The following is a 22,226-nucleotide window of genomic DNA, read 5'->3' as shown; positions in this document are numbered from 1 at the left end:
AGCTGCAAGATGACTACTGGACCTCAAGAAAAATAATAAGAATGAGCTTAAACCTTTGTTTGCTGCAAGATGAATGTTGGACCGTGATGACATGGCAAAATGATTGGTGGAGAATTTTTTTGCCTATGTGGCACCCCTCTTTGGGTTTCAAATTAGCTTCTTTTATATAGTAGAGATCGCACCAATTCATCCTTATTAATGTTAATCCCACTAAATTAGTGATAAAATATCATTACGACACCAACAATCCAGAGTCCGCCATTGAAAAGGGTGCATTGATTTTGTAATGTAAAATCTTCAAGTCTTCCGAGAGTTAAAATATGCCATTTCGGCATTTTAGTCAAAATAAAAAATAAGTAATTAAGGAAAGAAAGAGAAATATAACAACATTATCATATTCCATTGCGCAAAACAACACATGCATATCTTGCCTGCCCTGAAATTCTAAAGAGCAGAAACAATCCAAATAAAATTGGTCTTTTAAAAATATTTTTCATTAAAAATAGCTATTTTGTATATATTAGCAACTTTTTCTTACAAAATGCCAATTTATTCAACCTTTTATGGGAGGGACATGGAAAATGCTTCCCATCAGGACCGGCTTCGTAAGAAAACTTCTCCGTCTTTATACAATTAGCTCTTCAGAGGACCTTTCTTCACAAAAGATAGTCTGAGCACTCAAGAAAATGGGCAATTTCGAAGCAGTAAATCCATATTATGTTCTTCTTTTCCTGTGTTTGGTTCTAGACAGCTTAGTACTATTCTGTCATGGTGGTACAACAAGTAGTTACGTCAGGAGGTTACAAGCAACGGTTGATATGCCACTCGATAGTGATGTATTTCGTGTTTCTCCTGGTTGCAATGCACCTCAACAGGTACGTATCACCTTTCCTTTAAATAATCAACAGTCTTTTATGAGTTTTGATATGGTATCACTTTTGTCTCTCTTTTTTTTTTACTTGTTTTAGTGTAGAAAAAGCTATTTATTGGATGTTCTTGAATGATTTAACCTTTGCTTGTTGAAAGATTATAAATATGCAAGCTTTTTCTTCTCATCTTTGTTAAGCAATTGATCTAAATTAACATCAGGGTCGACATGAGATGATGGGGACGCTATATAGTGAAAATTATAATAATTCTTTTTTAACAATTAAGAGGTCTATGTTTATGTATATTACGTTTAAAAATTTTGAAATCTCAAAGCCAATGTTTTATTGGACTACCCATGATCGGTTATGAATTAAGATTTTTTATTTGGGCTTTCCACAAAAAGGTGCAGATTACACAAGGAGACCTTGAAGGAAAGGGAGTGATAGTTTCTTGGGTGACACAAAAAGCACGAGGATCTAACATGGTTCTTTACTGGAAATAGCATAGCAGCAAAATGCTAAAAGCCCATGGCAAATCCAAGACGTACAAGTTCTACAACTATACGTCTGGTCACATCCATCATTGCACCATCAGAAACTTAGAGGTCCATCATCATCATTATCACAATCTTTTCTATCATAGTGTATCTGACTTTGTGGTTGTGATAATGATACTCTACGACAGAAAAGATTATGAGAATGATGATGATGGACCTCTAAGTTTCTGATGGTGCAATGATGGATGTGACCAGACGTATAGTTGTAGAACTTGTACGTTTTGGATTTGCCATGGGATTTTAGCATTTTTCTGCTATATGCTCTTTCCAGTAGAGAACCGTGTTAGATCTCATGCTTTTTCCGTCACCCAAGAAACATTCACTGCCTTTCCTTCAAGATCTCCTTGTGTAATGTGCACCTTTTTGTGGAAATCTCAGATAAAAACCCTTATTTCAGGACCGATCATGGGTTCTCCAATAAAACATTGGCGTTGAGATTTCAAACTTTTAAATTGTAATATACATTAACATAGACCTGTAAATTGTTAAAAAAAATTTATTAAACTATTCACTATATAACGTTCCCAACATCTCATGTCGACCCTGATGTTAATTTAGATCAATTGTTTAACAAAGATGAGAAAAAGCTTGCATATTTATAAACTTTCAATAAGCAAACGTTAAATCATTCAAGAACATCCAATAAATAGATTTTCCTACACTAAAAGAAGTATTAAAAAAAAAGACAAAAGTGATACCATAACAAAGCTCATAAAAGACTGTTGATTATTTAAAGGAAAGGTATACGCACCTGTTGAGGTGCATTGCAACCAGGAGGAACACGAAATACATCACTATCGAGTGGCATATCAGCTGTTGCGTCTAACCTGTTGAGGTGCATTGCAACCAGGAGGAACACGAAATACATCACTATCGAGTGGCATATCAGCTGTTGCGTCTAACCTCCTCACATACCTACTTGTTGTGCCACCATGACATAACAACACTAAGATAAAATCCTTCGAAACGACCCATTTTCATAGGTTTTTTTGTTTTCTTCTCGAGTGCTGAGATTAGCTTGTGTGAAAAGAGCTATTCTTATAAAGACGGAGAATTTTCCTTATGAAGTCTTGCCTGATGGGAAGCATATCAAAAATCTTCTACCACCCTCCACAAAAAATAACAATAGAGATGACTTTTATATAGAAATTGCTAATATATCTTTTATTTTAATTAAAAATTATAATATTAATGAAAATTCATTTTAGAAAGGACATTTTTAGTTAGAACATGTTTAACGGGAAGATATAATAGGAGTATTAGCTATTAAAAATTAAAATAATAAAAAAGCATGTGAGATGGTAAGACATTCTTACTGGCGCACCTTTCGGATATGGGTTGTACTAGGGGTGGGCATATCGGTTTAGTTTCGGGTTCGGTTTGGGTTCGGTTTGGTTTGGTTAATTTGGGTTTTATAAAACTCAACCCAATTAAAAGTAGCTTTGGTTTGGGTTCGGTTTGGGTTTAGTATGGTTCGGTTTAGTTCGGTTTTGGTTTAGATTTAGTTTGGTTCTTTAAAAATCTATGAAACAAAAAAAAAATTAAAGCTCGATGACAAAACTCTTAACCACGTCAAAGGAAGAAATACATAATAAGCAAAGAGCAGACTATTTGTAATATAATTAGCGTAACAAAGACTTGTAAGCATTCCAAAACCTATTAACTAAAAGACTATTTGCATCTACCTTTTTGTTTTTATTTAGCGCCCTTGACAGGCACTCCAGGACCCGCCAACGCTAGAAATCCTGAATGGAGATGTGGGCGGAGGCTTCCGAATGCTTCGATTGGAACTGGAAGTTCCAGAACAGGAGGTTGGTATACCACCATAATGAAACTGCCTTTTATACCTCAGAACAATATATTTTTTTTGCCACGAGATATATTAGCAGCTGCCGATCATTTGATTGAGATGAAATTTGGAATGGGTACACTTGATGATATGAATCATTTGAAAAATAAACGTATTCGCTCTGTAGCGGATCTTTTACAAGACCAGCTCGGGTTGGTCAAGATCTCATTTGTGATCTTCTTCTTCGCGAACCTAATCTCAAGTGAACATTTATTATTGAATTCTCAATTTTCGTATAAAAATACCTGCCTTTCATTTTATTGAAGAGAAAAACTCCCCCCACTTGCTGAAGAATTCTCCCCTGGATAAAGGCCCCGCCCCTCAAAATCAAAGAGTCCTTACATACAATTACAAACTACACGAAAGTTGCCCCTTTTTCATGGGGATTTGCCCATCACAGAGATGCACAGAGGAACAAAACGAACTTCATAGCTATTGAATCAGCTGCTATAGACTTAGCTAAAGAATGTCTTGCACGAGATTCAATGTTATGTGCTTGATTACGATCACATTTTTCTCGTAGTTGATGAGCTGCCAACGATAGCCGCCCTAGCTGAAAAATCAAGCTGCGGTAGAAGGTGTAAAGTCAATAGTTCCAGCTGGGCTTGGCAATTATCTATAGAAGTAGAAGGTGAAACCCCTACTTCTAAGGATAGATAGAGAGAGTTACTTTATGAAATTATCTCCCTTATAAAGCAGCGCAAGTCGCCCCCCCCCCCAGAACAAAGCCCTACTCCCGAGAGGCACGGAGTGACTTGACTAAAAGGAGAGGTCCAAATGGACTTCCGTGAATTACAGTGATCCAGTCTCACGGATATGGGGCCTCGCCTTCCTAGTGCTCCTCAATCAGATCCATAACTGCTGTTGCTTGTGCAGGAGTAGCTGGAGAACTTGACATCTGATGCCCTAATTAGGGCTAAGCACGGAAAAAAGATCCAATAACTGAGAAAGACAAAACAAAGATTCTTTTCGAGAAAATAGAAATAAGACAAGATATATGAGCAAGAAATCTGCCAAAGGTCTTCGAGATCTTGTATTTAAAATTACATAAAGAAACGCGAGAATCTTCACAGTTGACATTTTCGATTGAGAAAGTGGCAGGCGTTCCTCGAGCTCTACTTGTAGGCCCTTGCAAGGTCGTAGAGCAAAAGCTTGCACTGTCTTTTCGCACTTAGGCACACAGCGTGCCATTGGTAATGATTCTACTACGGTGCCACAAATTCGCAAGCTGATCCTAAGTAATCGTTGTTGTTCATTGGATTCCAGAGGAACTACTTCGTTAGGATTGGGGAATTGCTGCGATTCTTCCTGACTAGCCTGGATTCTCCCTTACCATAGATTAAAGGCATGAAGAGTCGTTTGACAAATTTACGATTTATTTGAGTTTTGACAAAATGTAAACATTATTGCTCCTGAGGTGTGATGTGCATCTATCTCTGAAGTTGTGACTGGTGTATCCTTCTGATGTGTGGAGGGAACCATTGCTGCTCCCCCCCCCCTCGCACTTGTAGCTGAAGTAGGCCCTCTAGTTTCGTAGGCGAAGTACTATTTGTTTGTGCGTTTATTGGAGGAAGTATCTAGAAGTCTCCAAGGTTTCTTCTAGTCTTCTCCTCCCTCCCGACCGTTGCGTTTGCCTATAATAAATTTAGAGAATGAAAATTGGAGAAGATGAACGAAACGAGATGGTTATGATTTAGATGCTTATAGTTTTTAGGTTTTGTTTTCAATACAATATTTGGGTATTAGGATTATTTGAATCATATTTGGATTTTTTTTAAAAATATATGGAAGTTAAGAAAAAATGGAAAACAAAACTTTAACTAAAATTTACAATATGTTAATATATATATTGGATTATTGGTTTGGTTCTGTTTGAACCCAAACCAAACCAAACCATTCGGGTTGAGTAAAACGTGAACCAATTGGGTTATGTAAAGAGCACGGTTTGGTTTGGATCGGTTTAACTTCGGTTGGTTTGGTTTGGATCGGTTCGGTTTGGGTTTTTTGCCCACCCCTAGGTTGTACACCTATCACCAAGCTGTTGGTTTAAATTTGTAAAGAAGAATGAAAAGTCATTTATCATTTTAAAACTATTTTTTTTTCCTCTTAGAAACTTTAATGAAAATTTGGTTGTATAACCAACAAAAAAATTGTGATTCAAAAACTAACTATTTTACCTAAAATGATAGAGTGCACAACATATTTTATATATAATTGCTATTTTGTCCTTCTAAACAACCTGTATAACCTCCTAAAAATGTATATTAAAATAATTATTAGATAATGTATTTATTATGTCGTGTCTTATTATTCTTCGCATGTTTATATATCATTAGGTGATGAAAAGGTGAAGCCACAAAGACATCGGTTCTTCTCCTTCATTATTCTATAAATTTCACCTCTGATCATTACGCCACGATCACCTTCGTCTGTATAATCAAACCATCACCGCACACCATTAATTATTTTACTCTTCGCAACCCGTTTCTTCCACTTAAACACCTGATGTTCCGCCGCCATTATTTCTTCCATTTGAGGAGAAAAGGTAAATAAAGCTAAGCAAAAAGACATTTCACATAAATTATATATTTCTATTCTATTTTCCTTGCGTATAACATTCCATATTTTATAATCATGCATGTATTTGCACATCTTTCAAGCGATCCAACTTGACATTGTGAAAGATTGTGCATCTGAATGGAGGAAACAAGTTTGGAGGTACCAGTGGTGAAGGTGGTGCGTATTTTCGCAATGGAAGGGATAATAGCTCATGAGATTTTAGGTCTATTCTAGTTTTTTTTTTTTTTGAAACAGTCTATTCTATTTGCTACTTTCAAATATTTGTAGTATAGTAATCTTAGACTATTTTCTAATTTTACTAATAGATTATAATATTTATTTATTTCATTCCATTTGCGGATTAAGCATAAGTGTTTTACTATGTTTAAGATTACAGTTTGTAATATGTTTATGAACATTTGTAATTTTTAATGAAACAAAGTCGTATTATTTGATCATTTAAGCATTTGTATCATATATTTTTTATCATCAGAGAATACAAGTTTGGGTTACCATTTCGTAAATGTGTTGTGTAGTGTTACAATGGAAGAGAAAATAGTTTTATGACTGTAAATTTAAGTACTATTTTATTTGCTAATTACATACATATAGTATAGTAATTGTAAACACTTCATAATTTTATTAATATGTAATATACTATTTATTTGATCCATTTTATTTGATGATTGAAAAAGTTTGTTCAATTTTGTTGTAAATTACAATTTGAATTTCAGTAGTTACATTCTAATACTATCTTGCATTCACTCAACTTATTTATCCGCATGTATAAATATAATACAAGATAAATGTAAAATAGAATAGAATAGAATAGCTTATTCTACTGTTCACTTATTCTTTATATTATATTTATATTTGTGTTTGAAGTTTATGATTTAGGGTTTAATGATCAGAGTTTATGGTTTAGTAGTTAAAGAATGGGGGTGAGTTGGGGTTTGGGTTTTGATATTTACATAAACCATCTATGTTTACTATTATAGAAAATCTATACTATTGTTTTGTATTTTTTATTTAAAAGGTTTTCATGCCGCATCTTTTATTTTTCTATTATGTTGTCATTTTCTTTGTTTCTTATTATGTTTTAATCTTTAAAGTTGTTGACTAAAAAAAATATCAAGATAAAATATTTTCCTCAAAATCTATGTAAGTGTAATTTTCATTTCGTTTTTGGAACACCAAACCACATTAAACTAATACTATATAATAGTCAAATTAAGAAAAAGATAATCTTATATCCTCCCCAATAATTTACTTTATTCTATATTCTAAAAATAAAAAGAAATTTGGCTCCAATAAGTCATCCCTATCTTTTACATTTTAGAATGATTATTATTTAATTTTTATTATTCTTACAAAACAGTTTACTTTACAAGTACACAAATTCTATATATTTATTTTGCAAGCTTAGACAATTCTATATGGCTGAAAATATAAAATATCAAAATCACTTTAGAGATGAATTTTAGATAAGACCGGACCAAAAATAAGTAAAAACGAGTTTTTTTCTCCTATTGAACTAGTAGACAAACAAGTTTCAGAAAAAATTCTAAACTTTTAATTTAACCGTTGAATCAACCTTAAACCACTTGCACTGAAAAGCTAATACATTTCTATATTTTTTTGTCTGGAAATGAGTTCAATCCATTAGTGCAAAGTGTTTTATACATTGATAAACTTCTGAATTTTGTATTTTAATTATTTTTACATACAAATTATCGTTTTATGTTCTAAGTTGACCGATAATCTAAAGAGACTCAGTAAAAAATTAAAAAAAAAAATTATAATACATTTTGACTCGACAAAATATTCAAAACAATGATTAGAATCCGGTAAAACACACAGATTATGACGTTCTAGTACCATAAAACAATTTTTAAACTTGATCATATTCATTCTTCAAGTAAGGTATTTATAGAATGATGTTGAACCTAATACTAATAGGAAGATACTAGAACTAGATAGTGTAATCCTTTATTGTACTATAAGACAGCACTCTGAAAGAAGTTGAAGACTCGAGTATAAACCAGCTCCAAGTTTTAAAGATAACTCTTCTCGTGAAATTTGGTTGGTTTGTGGCAAAGGCAAAGAGGATCGTCCTACGATCTTCCACCATGTGACATTGTCGATCTTTTTTTGTCAAGAATCTTTAATAACGCTGAGAGCTAGAAACGGGAAGCTTTATAATAACTAAAGCTTTGTAATATTTAGATATATGTATATAAATATATAATAGTTAATGCTTTGTATATATATATATTTTTTGATAAAGGTTTACTGCTTTGTATCAAATAATTTGATTAGAATGTTTACGCTTTGCTCTATTTTTGGGTAGAGACGTTTACCAAGTATTAAGTAGTTAAAATTCGTCCAAAGAAACGTAAGAGTTTACCAAGTATTAAGTAGCAATAACAAATCTCCATGTTACAACAAAACGGGGGTAAATTTATAAACCGTAAGAGACTGTACGAGAAGGAAGAGGAGCCTAAAGGCTAAATGAGACTGAAGCAGAGGAGTGATTAGGTAGCAAAATCCTCGTTACAAACTCTTACAATATACAATAAAAGCTACATTATTAGAGCATTGGTAGTTGGCCTAATAGAGATGACATAACTTTGAGAGACACTACTTTAGCAAAACTTAAAAATCATTCTGCATACAAATTAACTCTCGCATTACCCCCAATAGGTTTGTATGAGCAGATAAGATTTTAGTCAGAAACGATGGAGGTATCCAGGGCGGCTCAACATATATATATATAGACCACCCTAGTGAAAAAAAAGGAAAGAAAAAGAATTAGACCCTTCAAATTTGATCTTTTTAACTTTACTAAACTTTACCCTTTAAGATTTTATGAACAATATTTATATTATTCAATAACAAAAATAATAAGTATACAGAAAAAAAAAATTTGAGCCTTTTTAAATCTATTAAATAAGATCTTAATTTTTTATATTTAAAATATGTATATACAAAATCTGAGTCATAATAATCTCTAAACCAGAATAGGTACACCCAAACAGTTATATCAAAAAATCTGTAGTTTCTGCATTTGTCTATTGATCTAATTCTTTGCTACACTTTCGCTGTTTGATCTAGAACAAGGACATGTACAATAAAATTGATGCATACAAATAAGATACTAATGTTCTCATCAAGAATCATCATCAGGAGAGTCATCAATGGGATGCCAAAATCTATTAAAGAACCACATGGTGTCCCCATCCACAGCGCAGCCATCCTGGTTCCTGTGCCAACCATAGTAAGTGTGCGTCCTGTTCTTTATTGAGGATATAGCATGTCCGAAGCTCGCGTCTCTGAAGGCAGAGTACTTAGGCTGAGGCTCAGTCATTCTGCAGAAACCATATCCATTCAAATTCGATCTTCATAGTACTGATGAATCTAATGGAAAAAAAAAAGTTGCAATGATTAGAAAAGTTTAATTAATAGTTCACATGGTAGACAATCCTTCAAGATTGCCTCCATCACCAATGGTGATATATACAGGAGCAGATAGATCTTTCACTGGACTGCAAATTCCATTAACCAAATTGTACGCAATGTTGGATATACATTCCTGGTTTTCACAAATAGCTCAAGTTTATTAGGAACTATAGTTTAGTAGAGACATGGTGGGCTAAAAAAAGTTAATTGTTGTCTTACTGATCTTTCGCCATGGACGTGACCCGCAAAAATAACATCTACTTTGTTCTTGATGAACCATAGCTCATACATCGCTCTCATGGTTTCTCCTTCCATGTAATGGTAATCGTAGCTGTTGTACCACGTTGAATGCATCAGAACAATCAACCATGGCGTTTCTGTTTTGTTAACCTTTGGGAATTCTTGTTCAAGCCACATGTACTGCGGCGTGTATTTACCTGACCAAGAACAGTTGGGGGTCCTCTTAGTCTTCGTTTAAGAAAAATAGGGGTTTAAGAGCTTTAAGCTGCATTTAATTACCGTATGCTGAATATGAAGCCAGCACGATTATGTAAGCTGGACCTCTCTTTATAGAGTACCAGAATGGTTCTGTGCTGCCTGATGATCGGTGAGGAGTACGGTACCTATGCTTGAATGGCTGAAATGGTTTGGTTTCTCCCTGCAAAACAATCAGTGTCAGTCTAGGTAAAGCCAAAATAGAGAAAATAAATCCAAGAAGCATTACAGTCTGGGGGGCAAAATCAAGTTCATGGTTTCCTACGGTCCAAATCCAGGGCTGATATGCTGTGCTTCTTTCAACAAATCTTCCCCAAATGTCCCATCTATTATTGTCATGGTTCGGGTATGTGTCAGCGTATGAGAAATCCCCAACAAACAAAATTGTTTGACCTTTCAATGGGTTATTCTCATAATGTGTTAAGGTTATGTTAGAGTCAAAACTCTGCCCAAGTTCCCCTGCAACAAAACTTTACAACTCAAGTTCAGGTCGATTCAAAGCTATAATAACTCCCTCTCTTTTAAAACCATTAATATGCTTTCAGGACACAATTACCAATAAGACCAACCGTGTAGGGAACGTCAGGACCAGGTTTAGGAGGAGTGAGGAACCAGAACGTGCGTTCGGTTTGTCCCACACCTACCATATAGTAGTACTTGGTGTCATACTGCAAGAAGAGAACCACAAAGTCAGATACACTATGATAGAAAAGATTGTGATAATGATGATGATGGACCTCTAAGTTTCTGATGGTGCAATTAGGCCTGGGCAAAATAACCGAAACCGAAGAACCGAACCGGAACCAAACCGAAATACCCGAAACCGGAACCGGACCAATACCCTCAAATATCCGAACGGTTCCTATATTTTTATATCCGAAATAACCGAACCGAACCGGAACCGAACCGAGAACCGAACGGGTACCCGAATATATAAAAATATTAATTATATATACATATAACATCACTAAATATATATTTTTAATTTAAAATTCTATTAAAAATATTTAAAAATAGTTGAGGATAACTAAATTATTATAAAGTATCCAAACTACCCGAAAGTATCCGAAACTATCCGGATATTTTTATCCGAAATATCCAAAGTAATCCGAAATATCCAAATTTTTTATCTAAATCATCCTAATTATTTGATATTTTACCTTAAATAACCAATATTTTATCTAAATTATCCAAACTACCCGAACTATCCGAACCCGAACCGGATCCAAATGAGAACCGAACTTTTTATGGATATTTTCCGGTTCCTACATTTACTATCCGAACCGAACCGAACCCGAAACTATCCGAACCGAACCGAACCGAAAATAGGTCGAGTACTAAATGGATCCTCTAGCCCCTATCCGAACTATCCGAAACCCGAAATACCCGAACCGAACCGAACCGATACCCGAAATGCCCAGGCCTAGGTGCAATGATGGATGTGGCCAGACGTATAGTTGTAGAAATTGTACTTCTTGGATTTGCCATGGGCTTTTAGCATTTTGTTGCTATGCTCTTTCCAGTAAAGAACCAAGTTAGATCCTCGTGCTTTTTGTGTCACCCAAGAAACTATCAATGCCTTTCCTTCAAGGTCTCCTTGTGTAATGTGCACTTTTTTGTGGAAAACCCAAATAAAAAACCTTAATTCAGGACAGATCATGGGTAGTCCAATAAAACATTGGTTTTGAGATTTCAAAATTTTTAAATGTAATATACATAAACATAGACCTCTAAATTGTTTAAAAAAAAATTATTAAATTTTTCACTATATAGCGTCCCCATGTCGACCCTGATGTTAATTTAGATCAATTGCTTAACATAGATGAGAAGAAAAAGCTTGCACATTTATAAACTTTTAATAAGCAAATGTTAATTCATTCTAGAACATCCAAAAATAGCTTTTTCTACACAAAAACAAGTATAAATAAAAAAGACAAAAGTGATACCATAACAAAACTCATAAAAGACTGTTGCTTATTTAAAGGAAGAAACGTATACGTACCTGTTGAGGTGCATTGCAACCAGGAGGAACACAAAATACATCACTATCGAGTGGCATATCAGCCGTTGCCTCTAACCTCCTGACATATCTACTTGTTGTGCCACCATGACAGAACAACAAGAAGCTGTTCAGAACAACACTAAGATAAAATCCTTCGAAACGACCCATTTTCATAGGTTTTTTTTGTTTTCTTCTTGAGTGCTGAGATTAGCTTTTGTGAAATGTGCTATTCTTATAAAGACGGAGAAGTTTCCATATGAAACCTTGTCTGATGGGAAGCATAAAAAGCACCTTCCACCACCCTCCACAAATAACAAATAATAAAGATGCCTTCTATATAGAAATTGCTAATATATCTTTTATTCTAATTAAAAAAATTAATATTAATGAAAATTCTTTTTAAAAGAACATTTTTAGTTAGAACAGGTTTAACGGGAGATCTAGTAGGAATATTAGTTATTAAAAAAAAAAGGCATGTGAGATGCTAAGAAAAGTTCTTACTGGCACACCTTTCAGATATGGGTTAACACCTGTCACCAAGCTGTTGGTTTAAATTTGTAAAGAAGAATGAAAATCATTTTATCATTAAAAATTATTTCCTTTTTTTCTCTTAGAAACTTTAAGGGAAATTTGGTTGCATAACCACCAAAAAATTATTATTCAAAATCTAACTATTTTACCTATAAAATTAGAGTGCACAGCATATTTTATATATAATTGTCATTTTGTCCTTCTACACAACCGTTGTAACCTCCTAAAAATATATACTCCCTCTGTTTCATAATATTTGATGTTTTGCTTAAGTGCACAAAGATTAAAAAAGTTAGATTTAAGTAAAAAACAATTTTAAAAATATAGTTTTTAAATCATTTAACCAATTATAAAAAAGACGATAAAATCTAATTGGTTGAACATTTTCCATTAAAGTTAAAGTTAACCTTAAAATCTAAAAACTTCATGTAAATTGAAACAAAATACTTCTTCTAAAACATCATCTATATTGAAACAGATGGAGTATTAAAATAATTATTAGATAATTGTATATATTATGTCGTGTCTTATTCTTCTTCACATGTTTATATATAATTAGGTGATGAAAAGGTGAAGCCACAAAGACATCAGTTCTTCTCCTTCATCATTCAATCAATTTCACCTCTGATCATTACGCCACAATCACCTTCGTCTGTATAATCAAATCATCACCACTAATCATTTTACTCTTCGCAACCTGTCTTTTCTTCCACCGTTGCGAATCACTTTGTTCATTTCCTCCCATTGCTCTTCTTTTCTTCCAGCTATCAGTCTCTTCTCTTCTTCGGGCTATCGTAAATATAATACAAGATGCATGTAAAACATAATAGAATGGAATAGCTTATTTTTCTGTTCACTTATTCTTCATATCTATCTATCTATATATATATATATATATATATATAAAGTACAGTTCTTTTTTTCCAGGTGAGGACACGTCGGATGACAGGTCATTAAGTCATTCGCTGTGGAGACGACACGTGTATCTACGGACAGAACACAACGCTTCTTCGTTTGTCATTTGGGCTGTTTCTTCGTTATGTCTACGTACAATCCTATTGGGCTTAGGTCAAGGGAGTGATTCGGCCCAGTCAACTATATTCTGCGTTAACCCTAATTTTTTTTTTTGTCAAAAAAATGTTCATCCCTTCTCTCCCTTATTCGGCGACGATGACTGTGGAACTTCCTCAACGTCCATGAAACGGATCTGTGATTAATCCCATCGATTGAGACTCCCACTACGAGTTCTTCAATGTGTTGTTTGCGTTGGCTGGATCTGTGAGGTCGGGTATGAATTGGTCAGTATTTTTCTTCTGGAAATCACAATCTCTTCCTCACTCTTCTACTCGACTCTCTTATATTGTACTAAAGATTCACTGCTTAATGGCTAACTCGAGTTTTTTTTTCCGATAACTCCAGCAAGTGTTCTGCTGCGATTCTGGGAAGCTCAAGCGCTCATGTGGCTTGATATGCTGATGGTGGACGTTAATGTAAGTATTCTTTCCAGATCCTGACTTATTATTTTCCGGTGAACCTGTGGTTTCCGGTGAAACTCATCCTGATAATCATCATTGATTTTGATTTTCTGTTAATTTGCTCTAATATTTATTTTCGGGTGAACTTCCTTCCATCTGTAAATCGACCATAAGGGTTGCTCGATCTCTCACCTGAATAAGGTTTCTGGTTCGGTAACCAGACGGAGCTGTTCGATTTAGCTAACACAAGCACTCATCTACCAGGTATTCTAATCGAAACAATATTCTTAATTAGCTGGGCTTCATTTATTAAAGATTATGATATGTTTATCTATATAACATACTGATACCACTCTCAAACTTTCCGTAGACATCACAGGAGGAATCATTGGTGTGCAAAGTACTGTTAGTGATCCTCCGGAAGAAAAGAATCGTGTCATGGTGTCATGGTGACTATAAAACTAGATAGGTAACTGTTATTAACCTTGATTGTCTATATATACGTACGTATGTAGTGCCTGGTTTTTATTTTTTTCTAACAAATGCTATTCTGGATATGCGCAGTGATGAAACTGTCACCGTAAGCTTATTTGACTCCCAGTTGTTTCTTTTCACAAAGAGCTTGAAGCCATGCGTGTTGATCCGAAGGTCATTGTTGGTTGTACTGATATTGGAGGTACTACTGAGATGTTCCATATCATATGCTAGTATTTAATGACATAACATTCAAATTTTTATAAATTTAGTGCATTATACAGGTTGTTTGTTCCTCAATGCAACGTCAGGAACACATGTGTAATTTGATAAGAAGACGAATGCAGGGGAAGTCCGATTCTACTAGTATGTTATTCGTTTATTAAATGTGTATATGTGCATTGACACTATTAGGCTGCCTAACCGTTCTATGGTGCGTTGGTTGGTCGCCAGGGACACTGGTCTACCATCAGCCGCCCCACTGCTAAGATCATATGCGAAGGTTGAGACAATGACAATGGCTGAGCTCAACGCTTTTGTCGTCAATGCTGCATCGCAGGTAACGTGTCTGGCAGTGTTTTAAAAAAAAATCATGGATTTTAGGATGTGACGTTGCATGTGAACCTTATTTCCATAATGCAGGAAATTGATTTCCTGCGCATTGGGAGGTTTGTTCGCCTTGACAAAGATAAGGGGTGGTGTTATGCTGCATGCTCTAAATGCAGTAAAAAGTTGCAGCGCACTGCCTCTGCTTTTACGTGTGCGCGATGCAATAATTTGCATGCTGTTGGAGCCCTTCGGTGAGTAGCGTCTCTACTAAATAGCTATGTAAATATCGGGACGTATACCTGTATTTCAGAAGTATAATTTTTTTGTTTGGTCAATGTGTTTAGAGAAGCTTAATTAGTTTTGTTAGATTTAAAAAAAGAATATAAATTTATTTATTTATTAATTACGAAAACACGTATTGTTTTTCTTTTGGTATGAAAGGTGAGAGGTCACTGTGAATAATACATGCAAGAATGTTTTGTTTTGTTACATGCAATCAGTCATCGCCTGTGCGTCTGTACTAGAATGTAGTTTGTATCAGATCTCTTACAGTAAGAAGCTTTTGTCTGATTGCAGATGCTCAAAACAGTGGGACAAGATGAACTCAAGGCTTCTTCTCGGTTGCTATCTTTCTTTGTGGATCACCTTAATAATATGTTTGTAGTGTTGGACACAAATAATTTGATTCTCTGTTGAAAATGTTACATTGTTCATCTAACTTGATATTGAAAAAAAGTTCTCTGTTATTTGTTCAAAACAACCCCATATACAGCTTCAATAAATTAAGACTATTGATTGATCCCTGATTAGTACTAAGATCTGCAGTGTTATGTTAGGTCAAGTGTATGAAATCCAGTTCTAATTGGTTTCCACTGTCGACTAATTAGAGAAAGTCACTGAAAAATATATTAAACATGAGGATTAAACATGTTATGTGATCTCTTTGATTCAGAAAGGCATTATGGATCGTGAAAGATTTCATTCATTAACTTATAAAAATATCCTCTAAACCTAACCACCGTAATTAGGAGTTTGTCTCAAATAATTTAAAGCATTCAATTTTATGTTTTAGTTTGTGAATTTTATATATATAAAATCATTATGCTCTGAACAATCATATTGAATCCAAATTTACGTTCGTTATATCTTTATATATAAAAGAGACTTTTAATCACTCCTGGTGCTGCCAACAAGGACGACACGTCAGAAATAGGAAGCCTCCTGCGCTGACACGTCAGTTGCTTTAACGCTCCGTACCATTCTTTTCTTTTCCAAAATCCGTTGGGCCTACGTTCTTATTCTGTCTGAACATTTTGCATTATTAAGCCCATAGACATTTTTTTTTGTGCGACTCCCATAGACTATTTTATTAAAGCATGATATGATGTATTGCGAAAAGGTGCGTTTATTATCATGTCTTTTATCTCTCTACCATCTCTGCCGTAGGCGATTTAGGGTTTCCATTGAAACTGAATATTCTTCCTCCTGATCCAGCGATCAATTGGCGCCGTATCGACTCTATAGTTTCCAGCGAACTGTTCATCTTCTTCCTACTGATCAAGTAATCAATGGAAACGTTGCTATTGAATTCCCTCTTTAAATCCACCTTCCACGATCTCTCTTCAATTCCACTTTAGCTCTTTAAAGGCGGTGGTGGTTCCACTATAAAAAGGTTAGCATCTCTACAATCTATAGCATCCTATCAATCTATTAAAACAAAACAATCTCCTTATTTTCTGAAAAAAATGGCTAATGCTCGAGTTTTCCTTTCAGATTTGAAATTCTGTAGATGTTTTTCCACGGTGGAGGTGGAGGTTAGGCTATTGCGTTTCTAGGAGGCAAGGAACATCAGGCGAGGTGATGAACTGATGTCCGTGGATATGCTCCTGCTTGATTCTAATGTGACTACAAAGTATTCTCGACTTTAAAACTCACATATTTATCGACTTTTTAAAATGCAAAAGACTATGTTCATATTTCTAAGATCTTTTTTTGCTTCCTTTGTTAATTTTTTTTCACTGTGTTCCTGTGTTGCAGCCGACACTCATGTAAGCTACCGTCAACGTCCAACAAACACTCATGTATTCCAGGTAACCCTATTATTATTATTTTTTGGACTTAAACTCACTCATCATTCAAAGCAGTTTTATTTTTTCAAATGTTCATCTTAGGTCATTTATAACTGGTGAACTAACTTCTGTAAAGAGGCATGTAAGCGATCCTCCATAAGACAAAGACCGTGTTATGGCAACCATAAAATAGATAGGTGTCTATTACTTTATTATATAGGTTTCTACACCTTTATAATTGATAACACTACTTTATTAGACAAACACGTTGAAGATTTGGTCCGCATTTTTTTCTTTGTAGTGACGTGTCTTTCACCTTGAGTGTGTTCCACTATCAAGTTGTGTGGTTTCACAAAACTTAAAAGCTTTAGGGTGGATCCACGAGTTTTTGTTGCAACAAACTATAATCCCAAGATTGTGGGAGGTATTCTTTCATACTGTTGTGAAACCCTATTATGTTTTCGTAAAATGATGTCCACCATGATGCTTTTGCAAAGACTGACACCCCATCTCCAGGACGATTTTTCTAAATGCCACATCAGGCACTCACTATGACAAGGAGAATGATGCATGAGAGAGTTATTTTTACAAGTAAGCATTTAAAAATTACTGCTTGATTACATCTAGAAACGTACTGCTACATGACTTATCTCACACACTCCCACGGGACACTCATTACTACTACAGTTTCTTCACAAATGATACTGGGAACACATCAGCAGTTTCTTTGTTGAGGGGATTTTCAAAGGTTGAGCCTATGAAAATAGCGGAGCTTAACCAGTTTATTATCACTGCTCAGCATCAGGTACAGTTTCAAACTATAATATGTTTATATACAGCAGTTTTCTTAACTCTGTTTCTGATTGCAATAATTTATACCTGCAGCCCATTAAATTTATTTGCACTGGAAAGGTGACCGTATCAAGCCAGAAAAAGGATGGTGCTACATCTTGGACCCTGGAGATCACATGCGTGGGATCAGTTTCTCTCTCAGCGAAGATGTTTGGAGGTGGGAATGAGAAGGAGAATAACTCTGGCAGCAAAACTTCAACTGGTCTCATACTGAAAAAAAGCTCAGACCACAACATCTGCTAAGGTGAAGAGTATGCTAGAGCTGGTCACATTAATACCTGTTTGAAAATGCTTATGAATCATTATCCCTGTTCACCCTATTCTCTGTTGTGTTTTCTTCAGAAGATCTTATAAATTAAGTTCAATAATCCAATGGTTATTTTACTCCTGAGTCATTCAACCACTTAGGTTCCTAGATTCCAGATATTTACTCAGCAAAACATGTACTAAAAAAACGTATGGCCATAAAAATGATAATTTAAACACTGAAACAAAAATAAGATGTGTGACGTAAGGAAATAAAGATAATGTGCTGAACATATATACTCTGCTTTTTATCATCACGCTGTATTCCCTCACTGTATAGCTCACGATCTAAAATAATTTTATTTTTCCATTCCTAACATTGTTTTGGATAATTATGCGAACGCTTTCCGGTCTTAGCTCAGAGTTTTAACCGTCTCGAATAAGAAGGTAGATAATGTAAAGATAGTAGATAAATATAATTTTCCTTTTTACCTATCTCTTCTTTTTTTTCTAGTGTGTTACCTTCTCAGACGCATTGTTCTTTTTTTGACATGATAAGACACTTCCCACTGGAGGGACACATCGTCCTCTTCCACCCTATGTGATTTTACAGCAGTACCCCTCACGCTTGGTTAAGGGAAACTAAAGGATGGTTGCATTTTTTTATTTTAAAATGTTGTCTATATTGTGGGGATCAATATTTACTTTAATTAGTTCTTTTAGATAATTGAGTTTAATTTTAAGCCACTAGATGACATCTAAAACAAAAAAAATTTAAAGATTGAAATATATATTAAAATTAATTGTTTTTTGTTAAAAAATGGTTTTGTATTTCCCAACATATTTTTTTGGTCATTATTACAAATTATAATGTATGAAATCTATATTAATGTATAAAATAAGTTAAAACTTTTTCTCTTCTACATTTTGATATCCATAATGTATATATTTTTTTTGTAAATTTCTAATAAATTTTGATGTCCATGTGAACGAGTTCTTGTGGACGAGGTTTTGTGGACACTATTTTGTGGATATACATATTTCTATATATCATATAGGATTGTGTGGACACCGTTTTATGGACATGCATATTTTTATAGAGCATTTCGTCGAACATCTTAAATGCATTTTTTGTGTTTTTCCATTTTGATGTTTTTGTCCATATAACCTTCAAATTATTTTCTCAATAAATTAAGTTATTTTACACACTTTGTTTCAAAACTCAAAAGTGATTACAACAGCCAAACAATGAACAAAACCATCAAGGAACAAATATAAATTTAATCCACAAAATAAGAAGACTTTGTACATAAACAAGAAAACAAACAAGCTTTTTAAAAAAAGAGGAAAAGTAAGAGTGAAGCACATACTTACTTCTCCAACGAAAGAAAAGAAACAATTAAGGTAACTATCATCCATCCACTTAAGAAAAATAATTGATCACTACAAGAAATTCTGTAATTAGCCATGAAAAATGTTGTGGCTATCGCTTAATATTTGTGGCTATTTAACGCTTAGCCACAAATCGCTACAAAAAAATTTCGTTGACTACGGGCTTGTGGCAATCGAATAAGCGTTGTTATTTGTTGCTGTGCTTCTACGACTTAGCCACAAACGGTTTTTGTGGACAATGGCCACAAATAGCGCTAACTCGGATTCGTTGCAATTTTTGCTACAAAAAGCCACATTTTAAACCGTAGAGAATATTCTACAAACAGCCACAAAACTAATTGTGGATGTAATACGCAATTAGCCACAATTTTTTTGTGGTTTTATTAGCCACAACTCGTGCCACTTAAAATCGTGGCTTTATTTCTACTGATAACAACAAAACGTTTTGTGGAAATTTAGACACAAAATAACCACAATTATTTGTATTTGTGGCTTTTATAACTATAACTTATTATGTGGAAATCTGTGGTTTTATTTTAAAAATTGCCACAAATTTATATGTGCTTTTCTGTGGCTTTATTATTTATTTTGATTTATTTTTTAAACTGTACTGATTAATAATTTGAAATCAAATTTAAAGCATTAAACAACATAATAATTAATTTAAACATTCAAATACCATTAAAATTATAAATTTTTTTTACAAAAGACATCTAATGATGTTCTTCAGAAGTTACAAAAGACATCTAGTGATGTTTTTACAAAAGACATCTAGTGATGTTAGAGCTTAACTTAGTATAAACACAAAAAACACCAAGATCAGAGTTAATGTACGGGAGAATTTTGGTCAAGTTCTTGGCTTGATTGGGGAGTTCGATCAGATGCATCACTCTCACGCTGAATAGGTTCAAAGGTAACAGGGTCCACTCCATTCATCTTCATCAGAACCTCAATGCCTCGCTTAATACCAATTACATCCTCCTTCAAGCCAGAAACATCATCCTTCAAGCAAGTTACAACACCCTCCATGGTGGTCAAGCGTCCATCAACTGCCACATGTGTAAATAAAGATGCTGGTGCAGTCTCACTTGGTTCATCATCAATATCCTGAATTGAACCAAGCCCATAAACTCGCCCTTTGCCATTGGTTGCCACCTACAAGAATTTTTTTTTGAAAAGACTCATGGATATAGACAAACAAAACAGTGTCGATCAATTCATTATGCAAAACTAAATTCATTCTGCTATTAAAATAGATTATGTAAGTTAGATTAGGAGATTCTTACTTCAATGTAAGCAGCGTTGAGCTGCTGGGTAGAGGGTGCTGATGGGGTTTCATCAGTCAGACAGGAACCTTGTGATCGCTCCAATGCAAGAGCCTCGGCAGCCTTCAAAAAACCTTCTGCTCTTTTGTCAATGAAAGTGCCATCCTTGCGAGTATGGGTCATACGCACTACTTCAGTGACTGGAGGTGCTACTCCACCAGCCTTAACAGTCTGCAAATGGTGTTAAAAAATTTATGTAAGTTACAGAAGATAAAGCTGATGGAATATAAAAATTGACTAACCAAGTCATAAGCATAACGCTTGTGGTTTTTTGATCCTGAAGTATGACGGTGAGTGCCTAAACCATCTGGGTTTGAGGAAGCATTCTCAGAATTCGTTTTGCTCCTCTTTTGGTGTGGCTCCTCCTGCCAAGTCTCTAGCATCAAGTTCCAATCTGCTAGGCCAATAAAATCTGGCTTCTTTTTTTCTTCTGATCTCCTCCTCTTGCTTACAAGGTCTCTGATTGAGCTTTTCAGAATTTGTTCCCACTGAAAACGAACTTGACTGTGATGCTTAGGATCCCAATAGTATTGTTGCTACAACAAAAACAGAGTTAATTAGAATAAGGTGAGAGCTTATACAACTATATCAACCAATAAACAAAGTAAATCTAGAGAAGCTACCAGAAAACTAGTCCACCAAGCGACCTTCTTCTCATCTGGCACCATTCTGTAGGTCCACCATGGTCCCCAAAAGTTTGACTGATATGTTGACACTACATCTTTCCGGATGCAATCGTCTATCCCAAACCTATGAAAAAAAAAGCACCAAAACATTTTGTTAGATGAGACAAAGACCAATGTAAACTCAAAGCATTACAATAGCCCTTAGACCTAGTACAAGACCACTGTCTGAACCATAGCTCAAATACAAAACTTAACAAATAAATTAAACACTCAAACACATAATTAAAAATACAGTCGTTTTAAACAGACGTTATCAAGTCAACAAATCATCTTTATCCTTTAGTTCATGTCTGAACTAATAACTCAAAAGACAGAACTTTAAAAATAACTCAAACACTAAAACGACAAACAAATAACTGAAACACTGAACTCACCATAAAGTTCCATTGGGCCTTTGTGGATGGAGAAGAGGCATGTTACGTCTCTCTGGCGCACTCATCACAGCAGCTAAGCTTGGAAGTGGATGTCGAGACGCAGACGAAGCCGGCCTGGTCGCTCCAGGAGGAAGAGAAGCGGACGTAGCAGGCCTGTTCAATCCAGGAGGAAGACAAGTTTGACGGCTCCTCTTAGCTGGCCCTGAAGAAGAACCACGTAGGATATTCATCTGCAAAAGAACAAAAAAAACATTACAAATACTTGAACATTACAAATATGGGTTGTACATTGACCCCAACCCTAAAACGAAACAGAACATGAAAATTAAAAACCCAGAAGATTGACCCCTCAGATTTCAATATACGAATCTAAAAGGGAAACAAATAAGAGATTTCTGACCTTAAACAGAGGAACGTAAGGAAGAGAGAAAGGATACTGAGGGTTAGCTTTTTTTTTTTTTTT

At 34.7% G+C, this 22,226-nt stretch overlaps 3 protein-coding genes and 1 long non-coding RNA gene across 5 annotated transcripts in view; 2 read left to right on the top strand and 2 right to left on the bottom strand.

Moving 5' to 3' along the window:
• The first annotated feature begins 671 nt into the window (after positions 1–671).
• Positions 672–22,226, top strand: part of LOC106429537 (purple acid phosphatase 10) — a 47,663-nt gene continuing 26,108 nt past the window's right edge. Inside the window, exon 1 of the mRNA XM_048751166.1 lies at positions 672–875. Within this exon, the coding sequence (XP_048607123.1) occupies positions 687–875 (189 nt within the window). The 5' untranslated portion in view covers positions 672–686. The remainder of the gene's footprint in view (positions 876–22,226) is intronic.
• LOC125583717 lies at positions 5,091–6,292 on the top strand. The gene is made up of 2 exons (XR_007320772.1): positions 5,091–5,820; positions 5,936–6,292. It is a non-coding gene; the product is annotated as an uncharacterized LOC125583717 (long non-coding RNA).
• Positions 8,785–12,048, bottom strand: LOC106429549 (purple acid phosphatase 10-like). Of its 2 annotated transcripts, XM_022699714.2 has the most exons (8): positions 11,791–12,048; positions 11,261–11,399; positions 10,345–10,456; positions 10,018–10,247; positions 9,813–9,951; positions 9,513–9,730; positions 9,305–9,426; positions 8,785–9,202 (listed from the first exon to the last, which is right to left on the bottom strand). In XM_022699714.2, the coding sequence occupies exons 3-8, from the start codon at positions 10,433–10,435 to the stop codon at positions 9,004–9,006; spliced, it is 999 nt and encodes a 332-aa protein (XP_022555435.2). In that variant the 5' UTR covers positions 10,436–10,456; positions 11,261–11,399; positions 11,791–12,048; the 3' UTR covers positions 8,785–9,003. The 2 variants fall into 2 exon arrangements, with proteins under 2 accessions (XP_022555435.2, XP_022555434.2); XM_022699713.2 differs by lacking the exon at positions 11,261–11,399 and having other exon boundaries at positions 11,791–12,042.
• LOC106429482 lies at positions 20,031–22,226 on the bottom strand. The gene is made up of 6 exons (XM_013870232.3): positions 22,164–22,226; positions 21,764–21,993; positions 21,327–21,453; positions 20,946–21,239; positions 20,665–20,874; positions 20,031–20,533 (listed from the first exon to the last, which is right to left on the bottom strand). Exons 2-6 carry the CDS (start codon positions 21,991–21,993, stop codon positions 20,204–20,206), a joined length of 1,191 nt encoding a protein of 396 aa, XP_013725686.2. The 5' UTR covers positions 22,164–22,226; the 3' UTR covers positions 20,031–20,203.

The sequence above is a fragment of the Brassica napus genome, chromosome C3, assembly GCF_020379485.1.
Source record: "Brassica napus cultivar Da-Ae chromosome C3, Da-Ae, whole genome shotgun sequence".
Taxonomy (NCBI): domain Eukaryota; kingdom Viridiplantae; phylum Streptophyta; class Magnoliopsida; order Brassicales; family Brassicaceae; genus Brassica; species Brassica napus.
This window is presented reverse-complemented; position numbering and strand designations above follow the sequence as displayed.

Bases quoted from the DNA above. Each gene is read 5' to 3' on its own strand.
- LOC106429482 (XM_013870232.3), bottom strand. From the start codon at position 21,993: ATGAATATCCTACGTGGTTCTTCTTCAGGGCCAGCTAAGAGGAGCCGT. The intron at 21,240-21,326 runs GTAGCTTCTCTA...TTTTTGTTGTAG, and splicing joins CTTGGTGGACTAGTTTTCTG to CAACAATACTATTGGGATCC. The intron at 20,875-20,945 runs GTTAGTCAATTT...CACCATTTGCAG, and splicing joins AGCGTTATGCTTATGACTTG to ACTGTTAAGGCTGGTGGAGT.
- LOC106429549 (XM_022699713.2), bottom strand. From the start codon at position 11,964: ATGAAAATGGGTCGTTTCGAAGGATTTTATCTTAGTGTTGTTCTGAAC. The intron at 10,248-10,344 runs GTAATTGTGTCC...GTTTTGTTGCAG, and splicing joins CTACACGGTTGGTCTTATTG to GGGAACTTGGGCAGAGTTTT. The intron at 9,203-9,304 runs GTGAACTATTAA...TGGTTTCTGCAG, and splicing joins CTTGAAGGATTGTCTACCAT to AATGACTGAGCCTCAGCCTA.